We start from the raw sequence: 14,191 nt of genomic DNA, 5'->3' as shown, positions 1-14,191 counted from the left end.
ATTTAAGTAAAGTCTGAATGTCATTAAAACAGTTAGCTCCATCTTTTGACACTTCTTCCACACCTGTCCTTGCACGCTACACCGCTACAACAAAGATGACGGGGAGAAGACGCTGTCGATGGTGACCCACGTAAATAAGACCGCCCACAAAACCGCGCATCCTGAAGCGACTGTCAGAAAGCGACTTGAAGATGATCTGTAAAACATAATCTATGCAACTTTTTGACTCCCTCTCTGGCTGAGACGTTGACTTTATGTCTAAATAAGTGCTATAGTCGCCGAATACAAGGTCCACAAACTTGCGGTGTGTCAAATCAGTGCTGAGTCAGGAACATTGAGGGCCATGGCTGTAGGAAACCTCTCGAACTAGTCTTGCATGAACTCCAAAAGTTAGTATTATCCGTAGTTAAGTAACATGAGCATCCAGCTGCTTTATCTGCCTCTGCATGCACTTTAAAATGTTGGCATGGCTACTGAGCATAGGTAAGTAGCCAAAAATTGTACTCAAGTAAGAGTACCCTTACTTTAGAGTAATATGACTCTTGTACAAGTAACATTAATCATCCAGATAATTACTTGGATAAGAGTAAGTATTCAATGAAAACAACTACTCAAACACAACACAAAATAACTGGTGAGTAACTTCTGATTTATTTAGTCATATTTTTTTAATGATACTTACACACACAACTGGTGTGGGTGGGTGGGTGCGTGTGTCGAAATCATGGTACCAATACGGAAAACAATTGAATCTAGTAGAGAATGTCTCATTTGCACCCCTGATGGTGAAATCTATCAAAAAGGAGGAATTTTTCTAATTGACTGTCTGTTTTAAAAGTGCTTCCCCACTGGTCAACATATGAAATAACAAGTGTCTGTAAAAAATGTCAAGTGCTCCGCCTCTGGCCAACATATGTAATAAGTGTGTGTAAGAAATCGAACTGCGCTCCTTTGGCCAAAATTAATTTAAAAAAAAATACATAAATATGTATATACACTGCAAAAACTGAAATCTAAGTAAGATTAAATATCTCAAATAAGGGTGATATTTGCTTATTTTCTGTCTGATAAGATAATTATTCTCACTTAGCAGATTTTATGTTAGTGTGTTACTTGTTTTAAGGGTTTTGGTCCTAAATGATCTCAGTAAGATATTACAGCTTGTTGCTGAGATTTGATGACCTATATTGAGTAAAACATGCTTGAAACTAGAATATCAACTGATGCAAAGCTGTGTCATTAACACTCACAAGTATAAAACTACTTTTTTAAAGTAATAATTTCTTATTTCAAGCATGAAAAAAAAAAATTATGATTCCGAGTGCATATCATTATGCTAAGATAATGGCACCAGCATTTACCTAATTTAAGAATATTTTTCAACATATTGAGCAAAAAGGTCTTTGTTTTTTTCTCCCAAGAAAAGTGCACTTATTAGTAAGAATATTTTAATATATATATATATATTTTAATATTTTAAGGTATTTTTGGGTTCATTGAGGTTAGCTAATTGTACTTGTTTTGGAAAGTCTTGACAAGCCGAATTTTCTTGTTCTATTGGCAGATAATTTTGCTTAGTTCAAATAAAATACCCCTAATTTTGGTATTTTTTTGTTTTGTTTTTGAACACTGACTTTTTGCAGTGTAGAGACATACTGTAATAACTTGAAGTAAATAATGAAGATTAAAAACCAATTACAAAAAAAAACATGATAAAAGCTTATCTTTTGTATATATTACTACCCACTTTTGATGTGTTACACTTATATTATTGTTGTTTAAATTGAACTCATCATTCATGTTGACTGGGCAGTTTGCTCCTTATCACTATTACATTTTTTTTTTTTTTTTTTTTTTGCTGCTATGTTGAGCATTAATTGTCCTTGTCAATAAATGACCATGCGGGCAAAGAGAGCTCCATTCTACTTTCCACTGTCCCAATGCAGTCCAAATCATTGTTAAAGTAGAACAAATAATGTGTTTTATTTATATATATATATATATATATATATATATATATATATATATATGAATTAAGACATTTACGGCACCTAAACAATGTATTTAAAATTGCGTTTCCATATTTGGAACAATACTCCAATCACATTTTGGCAATACACAATACTATACAAGCACAAGTATGATTGCACTGCATTTGATTGTTTACCCAATTTATTTCTCTCATATTAAAAAGTAATGATTTTAAAGAGCGATGAATGGGTTATTCCATTACCGGAGCTCACTATTTCATCCTGCTGCATTTAAGTTCACTGCTAATTTACCATAGCGGCGTAAATCATGTGTCACACAACAGAGGCTCGCCCCTTAAATTGTCATTACTGGATGAAATTGTCGTGATTTAATATGTCATGAGTTCACCAAGGAGTTGTTTTTCTTCTCTCCAAATTGTGTTTAATAACTCAAAACAAGATGAGCTTTTATCACAGACCAAACAAGAAGGGGAATGCGAAAATAAATCAGCCTCTAAAAGGGAATAGCTCCTGGCTTGGTCCGTAGGTTACATCACACGTTGATTGTGCGCCTGTTTACACGTGTGCTTATGTGCGTGCAGGTGGAGTTCGAGTGGCTGCGACAGTACTGGTTTCAGGGCCAGCGCTACACCCGTTTCTGCAGCTGGTGGAGCAAACCCATGGAGGATCTGGAGAAGGAGTGGAAGCTCATGGAGACCATGGTGAGCTTTGCGCATACCACAGCTGCATTTCTAGATTCCACCTTTACACTTTCAGAGAGGTGTGTGTTCTTACTTTTTGCTTTGCAACAATTTCCTCCATGGGAAATAATGGAAACATAATAATAAATAATCTCTTCAAGGGTCAAACTGTCGCCATCATAAAACATTTTATTAGCACGCTCAGCAGCTCTCATAGAAATGTAAAAATAAGTTACCCCTGTTGTAATAATACTAATAATGGAAATTGAAAGTAACACTTTGGCCATAATGTCGTAGTTGTGCGACCTCAGCGGACTGCTCTACTACTAAAAAAATGTTTAAAAAAAAAAAGTACCTCAATGTTTTTATGTACATTAAATATACTAAAATTAATAAAGTGTAGGTCAATCAATATATGCTAATCCTATGATTGTCAAACTTTTTTCCACCAAGTAGCACCATAATAACCAACATTCAAATTCAGTAGTGTAGTAGGCCTAGGTATTCATTAAAAACAAGGCAAAGTGTATTTAAAATGTTGACCACTGTAACATTACACACAGTTTGAATAGTAACACTGTTTGGATATAAAAAAAAAAAACAACAACCAAAAACCACTGTAACCAAGTTATTCTTTGGCACATCACTAGATGGAGCCCGCTACCTGTACCTCAGTTTGAGAATCACTTTGCTAGTTTTATCCACAACTTAGCTTTGTGTTGTATAGTCTCATGTCTAATTCATCCCCCTTGAGGTATTTCATTTTGTCTTATTATTATACATTGATATTATTATGTTGCCAACTAAAACCTTTTAGAGGGTTTTAGAAATCTCAAATATGTAAAATTTTTGGGGGGATTTGGGACAGTTCTATTTTCTCTTTATTATTATTATTTGTAATGTTCAAATCTGGGACATGTTTATTTGTCTGTAGAATGTTTCACGGGGCGCTGGAGCCTATCACAGCTGCAATCGGGCGGAAGCGAAGGGAATAAGCGGTAGAAAATGGATGGATGGATGGATGGATGGATGTTTGTTTCACGGGCCAGTAAAAAATTGAAAATGGCACCCGGGCCGCTCTATGGACACCTCTGCTTTATTATTATTATTTATGTTTTGTTTTATTTCGCCAAATCAGAAAAAAATAAAAAAAATAACGGTCATGTTTGGATGAAACATAATTATTAAATAAACTCATGTAATATGGAGAAACTTGCTTCTTAAAATGAAATTCAATATATAATATAATAATACTAAATAGTAATATTATAATAAAATAATAATTTAATTAAACAGTAGATACACAATTAGGTTATACAATATTACAATTGGGGCTAACTAGTGATTAATCAACATCCAGGATTAATGCAATAACTTTTTGTGATTAAAAGCGTGAGTTAATGCCTTAACTTTGACATCCCTAATATTTGGTTAAACGTTTTTGACAATAACATGTCATTTGTGTCATTCTGTTGGGGTATTCTTTAACATGTGCAAGCAAGTAATTTATTGTGATTAATCATGATTAATCACAGTTCAAAAGTGTGATTAATATGATAAGAAACATGAATCGTTAGATGGCACTAAACTGAAATATATGAAATAATTAGGGCTGTCAAAAATAATGAGTTAACTCATGTGATTAATCACCAAAAAATATTGCCTTAAACATCTATAAACACAGATTAATCAGGCAATTTATTTTGGCTTCACATGCTTCACTACCTTAACCATGGATGTTCCCTTGAAAGGTTGAGGGTTGCTATAGGGCAGGCCTGGGCAATTATTCTGACTCGGGTGGGGTGCAAATTTAGAGAAAAAAAATGTGTCTTGGGGCCATTATATCTGATATCGGATTGAATGCTAAAAACTTTGACAGACCGCCCTAAATAACTGAATGGAATTTTACATTTTTTTTACTGAATGAGACACCCAGAATGTACATGAAAATAAAGATATTAACTATGAAAGATAAAACACTGAATATTAACAATATGTCAAACACTCTCTCGATCGACATATTTTACAATCAAGCAAAACACAACAAAAATGCAACAAACAGTGAAATATGAAGAAAAAACCTCCACCTACAATCAGATATATTTGTTGTAAAAATCTCCTTCCGCGTCTGTCTCTGACACCCGCATTTCAGGCTGGCCGCTCTGTAAACACTCTGTGGAAACGCTCCCCACCCACACTGCTTGGTGCCTCGTCTGAGCTGCTGTGACGTAGATTACCATAGTAACTAATTAGATTACCATAGTAACTAGTATAGTATGCAAAAGCGTAGATTCCCACCATTTAAATACTTTGTATAGTTCAAGACTTACGGTCATTTGAAAACATCACTGCAAATCATAATGGCAGCTACAGTTTCCATTTTAAAAATCTAAAAAAATTATTTGGGAATGTCCGGCGGGCCAGATTGAAAAGCTTAACGGCCCCGGGCCTTAATTTTCCCAGGTCTGCAATAGCGTCAGTGATCCGCTCAATGCTTACGTCAGAGCAATGATGAGTGGGGAGACTTGGACTGGTGTGCTAGCTGGTAAATTTCACTTAAAAACGAAAACTAATTGTAGTGCATTCAAGTAAAAACACATTTTTGAAAATAAAATTGCATTTATGTCCAAATATAATAAATATATATATTTATTATTATAACAGTCACATTTTTACAAGAAAAGCTTGAAATTTTGGCAATTTTAGAAGAGTCGTAATTTTCCCCGACAAAAGTCACAATTTTATAAGAAAACGTTAACATTTTGGCAATATATTAATAATCAGAATTTTACTTGGCAAAATTATGACAAGTCATAATTTTTCTCAAAAAATGTCACTATTTTACAAGGACAACAAAAAAACTGGCAATATTGTGACAAGTCAGAATTTTACATGACAAATGTCACTATTTTACATTAAAAAGTATTCATTTTATAGATAAAAAAAAGGAATAATTTCATGAGAACATGTTGCAATATTTCAGAAACAGAAAGAATGAGAAATTGTTCCCAATTTTATAAGAAAAAAGTTAAAAAGACTGCTTTTATTTTTATTATTATTTTTTTGTTTTTAGTTGGTTTTTAATCTTCATTATTTACTTCAAGTTATTACAGTAAGTCTCTACATACATATGTATTTTATTTTTCAATTTCTTACACACACTTGTTATTTCATATGTTGGCTAAAAAAGAAATATATATATATATTTTTTTTAAGTTATTCTAAATCATGCAAGCGAGCAATAACATCTGATTAATAATAATTAATCCAAATTTAAGTGTGATTAATCAGATTTTTTTTTTTTTTTTATCTTCGCAAGCTGATTTTTCTTTCTGTCATTTAATATCCCGTCTATAAATGCCCATCATGCCTTTGCTTGTGCCTCAACAGGAGTGACGTAGTGCCCAATAAATGCCCCCGCGGTCCAAAAGGAGGGCGGAGTGCGTTTGTGTTTAAAATGACATGATGGACTGGCGCCTTATTAAAGACGTGTCATTTGTTTAATCGCGGCCTCGCAGACATTTTATAGCGTAGAGGGACGCAGCTATTAGTCAGACAGCGACTGTAAAGGAATCACTTTGTAATGTCACACTCATAATTAAGTCTCGGCAGTGGTGTACACGTGTGCAACACACATCTTATACATGCTTTGCTCTCCAAGTGTGTGTTTGTTTAACAGGCTGATGCTCTAGAAGCAGCAGGGGGCACTCTTGTATCACTGAAGCAGCCCCTCTCTCTCTCCCGGTGTTTGCAAACGTCTCTCGCCCACTGATGGAGACTCCAGGAGCTCTCAGAGTGTGTCAGTGTGCAGAGCTGAGCAGTAATCACATCTAATGCTCCAGCAGGGATAAAGACTGAGAGCACCTCCACTCTCTCTCCATGTCTTTCTCGCTCGCTGTCCGAGTGGGTGAGTGGGTGGGCGGGTGAGGGTTTTTTTTCTTTCGGGAGACAGGAGCTAAACTCATCTAGAGCTCCACCTCCAGGGGCCTTAAGATGAAGTGTGTGATTTGGACCTGCATTTAGAGAAGGGCATCAAGTGAAATTTCTTCCTGGCTTTCTCCCCTTGTGTTGTAGTGTCGCCATCTCTTTCTAATGCTGTGGAGCGGCCAAGGAAACCACAACCTGCGTGTGTCTCCATATTTGGGATTCCTCTATGCACTCAAGTCGAATATAAGGGACGTTAAATATAGCAATGAAAAAAAAAAAAGAAAAATTCAATAAAAAAATTAAAATAATTACAAACAATGATATCGCTTGTTATAAATAATACAAAGAAGTGTGTAAGTGTGTGTAAATATTTTGGGATCTTTCAGACAAAAAAAACAAACATAATATAATAGTAAAATAATACCTGGAAAAGTTATTTAAATAATTATAATATAAGAAAATAAATTAGAAAATACTAAAAATTATGAAGAATAATACAATTTCATATAAATAGGGAAAAAATATATTAGCGTGTGCTCAAGTAATAATTTTCTTCCATGCTCCATAATATAAATGCAATGCAGGGGATGAAAGACCATTTTTTTCCCCCAAAAGTACATACATTAAATAAAATATAAACTAAATGAATACAAATATCGTTTTTTAAAAGCAATCATATAATATAAAGAAGTGTAAAACTCTTGAGTTTGTGTGTCCGTGTTTACATTTCTATTTTATCCATTCATGTGAATGTAAACGCCTAAATGATAGTACAAAAAGATACAAAATTATACATCAACATATGTCAACAAATAAATTTGAAAAAAAAGTCCTCTAAATGATGGTAAATATTACTAAGAAGTGATATATAAAGAAGCCAAATGAGTGTGTCTACGTTTGTGTTTTTTTCCTGGAAGGAATTGAATGACTATATTTTAAAAATAATAAATAATGTCAATATTACAATATAATTATTATTCACACATGAATTTGTAGTGGAGATACATGCTTTTGAGAATGATGGATACATAATAGTGTACTTTTTTTTTTGTCTCGGCTATTCTGTGAATTTATTTCGTAGTAGTTTTTATTGATGGGGGAAAGAAAAAAAAAACATTACATTTGCAGGCGCTCACAAATGTAATAATTCACCGGCGTGATGAAAGACAACATTTATTGCTCTGGCAAGCGATATTTACATTCCCCTGTTCGGCGACCTCTCGATACGCTGATGAAAAGCACTTCATGCATGTGACTTATAGATTTGGTGGTATGCTGAGGGGGGCTGTGGTTGTCATTTCTCTTCTTGCTTTATTTAAAATACGTATACATTACTTTATTAGATATCATTTCACACGGCCGACAATTTGTATTTATTTAGAATTTTCTCACACTGTCTGTGGATTTCATACAAACACCTCAGACGAAATGTTGTATACAGAAAAAAAATGCATACATTATCATATTGTATGTAATAAAAAGCTAAGGTGTTCAACATAATTTTTCCAGTAGGAAATCATGGAAATTAAAATAGTCCGTTTTTACACATTTTCATAAAGAGGACATTTTCATAAAGAGGAAAAATATCAACCAATATAGTAAAATGTAATAATGATTATTATTTGAAATATATTATTTACATAAAAAACTACTATTTAGAATGGATTATTATCAGTTATTTTTGATTGTTAATGAGATATATTATTAGATGTTGCACTAATTTGCTCGTTGATGTTTTGTTCAGAAAGCTTAGCAATCAACCAATATTGGTAATGCACACAATATAGCAATAAATAACATTTAAAAGGTAGTTCTCTACTACAAAATTTTTTTTAAAACTAAAAACACGTCATATATTTTGTTATTAAATAAAAACATTAACCAGGAAAAAAAACTGTCATGTTTTGTATAATCACTAATACATGGAGGTCTACAAAAAAAAAAAAAAAAATTACATAGCAGGGCTGGCCATTTTCGACGTGCAGCTAATTACTATTAATGAGAAATATTATTAGATGTTACACTAATTTTCTTGGTCAGCTATAACAAAGCTTTGTTGATGTTTTGTTCAGATATTGTAGCAATATAATTTTATACTGGTATTGACTTCTTTAATGCACTAAATAATCAAATACATTAATAAAAATACAAAAAGCAGCCCTCTAAACACTCTAAAAAACATGTTTTATATAATTTGTTCATATTTCAAAATTAAATAAAATGATAATGATTAAACAAAAAAACTAAAATTTGTAATGTTTTTGATCGTACATTTACTAAAAAGACATATAAAACACAGAAAATTTGGCATTTTTAATGCATAAGATATATCAATAAATACAACAAAAACATTAGTTCTGTACTAAAAAAAAAAAAGAAAACAATAATTTTGAAACAAATAAAAACTATTTGTTATGTTTTAGATAAACACCACTACTGTATATGTATATTTACAAAAACACACAAAAAATGTTACAAGCGCGGATAACACACACACACACACACACACACACACACACACACACACACACACACACACACACACACACACACACACACAGTATGTTCAATTGTTGCTTTGTATTTTGTTGATAAATCCAGCTTGGTCCCCACATGGGTTGCGTTTGTTATAACGTTTGGACTACGACGGCGCTGTACTCCCCCTGTTTTATGGCTACTGCCTCTCCCTGGGGCAAACTGAAGCCTGTTGTCATGCAAATGCACCTCCTTCCATCTGAATGACACTCTGATAAATAAAAAAAACTAAAAAAAAAAAAAAACATAAATAAATAAGCCAAACAAAAGCTTGCAACCTCATGAATTCATTTTGCCGGAAACAACCAGGCGGGCTACTGAAGTGTGAGGGTGTGTGTACGTAAGGTAAATGTGCTTCTCCCTGCACGTAAACGTAAAGGTTCTCCACTCCCTTGTGATCCAAGCGTCCACGTCGACCCGCCTGCCTGCTTCCCCGAGGAGTGGGCTATCACGGCCATCGCACAATAGTGACATTTCCTTTAACTAGCAACAATGATTCGCTTTCTATTCCAAAGTGACTGACAAAAGGCGGGCGGAAGAGAGGCTGGGCTTTATGCAGAATATTTTAAACACCGATGTTTTTATCCGTGGAGGGAGGGAGTGTCGGCGACGAGCGACCCCCTTCTTCCTGTTGTGCACGCCATTGATGTTAATGTATGCACTCGGCGTGACTTTAATTGATTTAGCAGCTTCTCGCTCGCACACTACAGCTTCATCCCCCCCCTTCCCTAATTTGTCACTTTTTCCCCGACTTCTGTGGGCTGCGCGTCTCCCGACTTCAAAAAGGCGGCAACGGCAGAAGCAGCGGCGACGAAAATCTCTTTGCATCCGTCCGCCATCTCCCATTCCCGCTCCGCCGTCCCGACGTCTCGCTTGACAGCAGCCTTGTTAGACGAGGCTCTTATCAAGGAAATTAATCTACTTTCATAATAATAAACGGGATCCACTGCAGCCGCGGTACACTTGTATACATCAAGATGTAACAAACAGGAAGTGGTACCGGGGGCCATGTCTCGCGCTTCTCCATTCACCCAGCCTGTCAGTCCCTGTTTCCCTCAGTTTGGTCACACCTATATGTCTTCTTTTCTCCGTGGTGTAAAAGGAAGCTGTTCCGCGTTCGCTTTTAATAAGAAAAGGCGGGTCTCTGCTTCAGGGTAGATACACCGTCACTCATCGCCGGGTTATTTCGGGTCACGGCGGAAGCTTCAAAGTGGTGCAATCGTTTGTGTTGTTAAAGAGTACAAGTGTGATGATAACCGTAGAACCTATAATGGCCCTTTCCATGACAGTCTAGGTCAGGTGTATCCAAGCGTTTTGTTGGCACGCAACCTATTGTCGAAATAAAAATAAGACAATAACAACAATAGAAATGTAAGAAAAATAAGCACAAATATGTAATATAATGAGAACAAGCTGAATTTGTGTTTAGTAATAACTAGGGATGTCCCGATCCAGGTTTTTGCACTTCCGATTCGATACCGATATTGTTTTTGCACTTCCAATCCGATACCGATACTGGCCTATCCGAGCATGTATTCAAGTTTAAAGTTATTTAGCCTACTTAGTTGACAGAATCATGTTGAAAGGGGTTTTAGTACTCTTGATAACAACTAGCCAGCTGAATTAGGGGAGTTTGAAAAATACACAATGGTTGGTAGCAAGAAACTGACCTGTTTATTCAAGGATTAACACAAAATAGACAAAATTATACATGACAAACAGAAATGGCATCATTGAACTAGGGCTGGGCGATATGGCCTTTTTTTAAGATTGCGATATTTTAAGGCCATATTGCGATACACGATATACATCTCGATATTTTGCCTTAGCCTTGAATGAACACTTGATGCATATAATCACAGCAGTATGATGATTCTATGTGTTTTGATTGATTGATTGAGACTTTTATTATTAGGGTGCACAGTGAAGTACATATTCCGTACAATTGACCACTAAATGGTAACACCCGAATAAGTTTTTCAACTTGTTTAAGTCGGGGTCCACTTAAATTGATTCATGATACAGATATATACTATCAGATATATACTATCATCATAATACAGTCATCACACAAGATAATCACATTGAATTATTTACATTATTTATAATCCAGGGTGTGGAGGGGGGCGCCAGATGTAAGTGTCAAAAAGACAGCCAAAAGAGTTTTATATAAGAATAAATGTAAAGTTAAAATATAGGGTAGAAATGCACCCATTTGCAGAAAATGTAGTCTTGATTTTCAAAATTTTCTTTGAAGGCTTGCATGTCTACATTAAAACATTCTTCTTCATACTGCATTAATATATGCTACTTTTAAACTTTCATGCAGAGAAGGAAATCACAACTAAAAAAATCACAAATTTTTTCATACGGTGTTGATGTGGAAATTTTTGCCTCGGCATTTTGATGGTGTGGGCGTGTGGCACCGAATGGAGATAAGCGTCTCGACAGTCGTTTGTGTTGTTAAAGAGTACAAGTGTGATGATAACCGTGGAACCTGTAATGGCCCTTTCCATGACAGTCTAGGTCAGGTGTATCCAAGCGTTTTGTTGGCACGCAACCTATTGTCGAAATAAAAATAAGACAAAAACAACAATAGAAATGTAAGAAAAATAAGCACAAATATGTAATATAATGAGAACAAGCTGAATTTGTGTTTAGTAATAACTAGGGATGTCCCGATCCAGGTTTTTGCACTTCCGATTCGATACCGATATTGTTTTTGCACTTCCGATCCGATACCGATACTGACCGATACCGATACTGGCCTATCCGAGCATGTATTAAAGTTTAAAGTTATTTAGCCTACTTAGTTGTCAGAATCATGTTGAAAGGGGTTTTAGTACTCTTGATAACAACTAGCCAGCTGAATTAGGGGAGTTTGAAAAATAGACAATGGTTGGTAGCAAGAAACTGACCTGTTTATTCAAGGATTAACACAAAATAGACAAAATTATACATGACAAACAGAAATGGCATCATTGAACTAGGGCTGGGCGATATGGCCTTTTTTTAAGATTGCGATATTTTAAGGCCATATTGCGATACACGATATACATCTCGATATTTTGCCTTAGCCTTGAATGAACACTTGATGCATATAATCACAGCAGTATGATGATTCTATGTGTTTTGATTGATTGATTGAGACTTTTATTATTAGGGTGCACAGTGAAGTACATATTCCGTACAATTGACCACTAAATGGTAACACCCGAATAAGTTTTTCAACTTGTTTAAGTCGGGGTCCACTTAAATTGATTCATGATACAGATATATACTATCAGATATATACTATCATCATAATACAGTCATCACACAAGATAATCACATTGAATTATTTACATTATTTACAATCCAGGGTGTGGAGGGGGGCGCCGGATGTAAGTGTCAGAAAGACAGCCAAAAGAGTTTTATATAAGAATAAATCTAAAGTTAAAATATAGGGTAGAAATGCACCCATTTGCAGAAAATGTAGTCTTGATTTTCAACATTTTCTTTCAAGGCTTGCATGTCTACATTAAAACATTCTTCTTCATACTGCATTAATATATGCTACTTTTAAACTTTCATGCAGAGAAGGAAATCACAACTAAAAAAATCACTAATTTTTTCATGCGGTGTTGATGTGGAAATTTTTGCCTCGGCATTTTGATGGTGTGGGCGTGTGGCACCGAATGGAGATAAGCGTCTCGACAGTCGTTTGTGTTGTTAAAGAGTACAAGTGTGATGATAACCGTGGAACCTGTAATGGCCCTTTCCATGACAGTCTAGGTCAGGTGTATCCAAGCGTTTTGTTGGCACGCAACCTATTGTCGAAATAAAAATAAGACAAAAACAACAATAGAAATGTAAGAAAAATAAGCACAAATATGTAATATAATGAGAACAAGCTGAATTTGTGTTTAGTAATAACTAGGGATGTCCCGATCCAGGTTTTTGCACTTCCGATTCGATACCGATATTGTTTTTGCACTTCCGATCCGATACCGATACTGACCGATACCGATACTGGCCTATCCGAGCATGTATTCAAGTTTAAAGTTATTTAGCCTACTTAGTTGACAGAATCATGTTGAAAGGGGTTTTAGTACTCTTGATAACAACTAGCCAGCTGAATTAGGGGAGTTTGAAAAATACACAATGGTTGGTAGCAAGAAACTGACCTGTTTATTCAAGGATTAACACAAAATAGACAAAATTATACATGACAAACAGAAATGGCATCATTGAACTAGGGCTGGGCGATATGGCCTTTTTTTAAGATTGCGATATTTTAAGGCCATATTGCGATACACGATATACATCTCGATATTTTGCCTTAGCCTTGAATGAACACTTGATGCATATAATCACAGCAGTATGATGATTCTATGTGTTTTGATTGATTGATTGAGACTTTTATTATTAGGGTGCACAGTGAAGTACATATTCCGTACAATTGACCACTAAATGGTAACACCCGAATAAGTTTTTCAACTTGTTTAAGTCGGGGTCCACTTAAATTGATTCATGATGCAGATATATACTATCAGATATATACTATCATCATAATACAGTCATCACACAAGATAATCACATTGAATTATTTACATTATTTATAATCCAGGGTGTGGAGGGGGGCGCCAGATGTAAGTGTCAAAAAGACAGCCAAAAGAGTTTTATATAAGAATAAATGTAAAGTTAAAATATAGGGTAGAAATGCACCCATTTGCAGAAAATGTAGTCTTGATTTTCAAAATTTTCTTTGAAGGCTTGCATGTCTACATTAAAACATTCTTCTTCATACTGCATTAATATATGCTACTTTTAAACTTTCATGCAGAGAAGGAAATCACAACTAAAAAAATCACTAATTTTTTCATACAGTGTTGATGTGGAAATTTTTGCCTCGGCATTTTGATGGTGTGGGCGTGTGGCACCGAATGGAGATAAGCGTCTCGACAGACGTTACAATATTTGAACAATGATGACGAAAACTGTTTTCTCTGTCGTGTCCGTGTGTCGAAAATTGTTATGCGCTTATTTTTTTATTTGATTTTGTGCGTGGCATATGAT

The 14,191-nt window shown here is 35.0% G+C and overlaps 1 protein-coding gene across 2 annotated transcripts in view; it reads left to right on the top strand.

Moving 5' to 3' along the window:
• fto (FTO alpha-ketoglutarate dependent dioxygenase) overlaps nt 1-14,191 on the top strand; it is a 564,204-nt gene that overhangs the window by 168,892 nt on the left and 381,121 nt on the right. Inside the window, exons 7-8 of one of the 2 annotated variants that reach the window (XM_061964550.2) lie at nt 2,573-2,692; nt 6,746-7,035. In XM_061964550.2, coding sequence (XP_061820534.2) covers nt 2,573-2,692; nt 6,746-6,892 — 267 coding nt within the window. In that variant the 3' untranslated portion in view covers nt 6,893-7,035. Of the gene's footprint in view, nt 1-2,572; nt 2,693-6,745; nt 7,036-14,191 lie in introns of those variants that run through there. The other variant, XM_061964549.2, reaches the window with a different exon arrangement.

Source organism: Nerophis lumbriciformis, linkage group LG06 (genome assembly GCF_033978685.3).
Source record: "Nerophis lumbriciformis linkage group LG06, RoL_Nlum_v2.1, whole genome shotgun sequence".
NCBI lineage: Eukaryota > Metazoa > Chordata > Actinopteri > Syngnathiformes > Syngnathidae > Nerophis > Nerophis lumbriciformis.
This window is presented reverse-complemented; position numbering and strand designations above follow the sequence as displayed.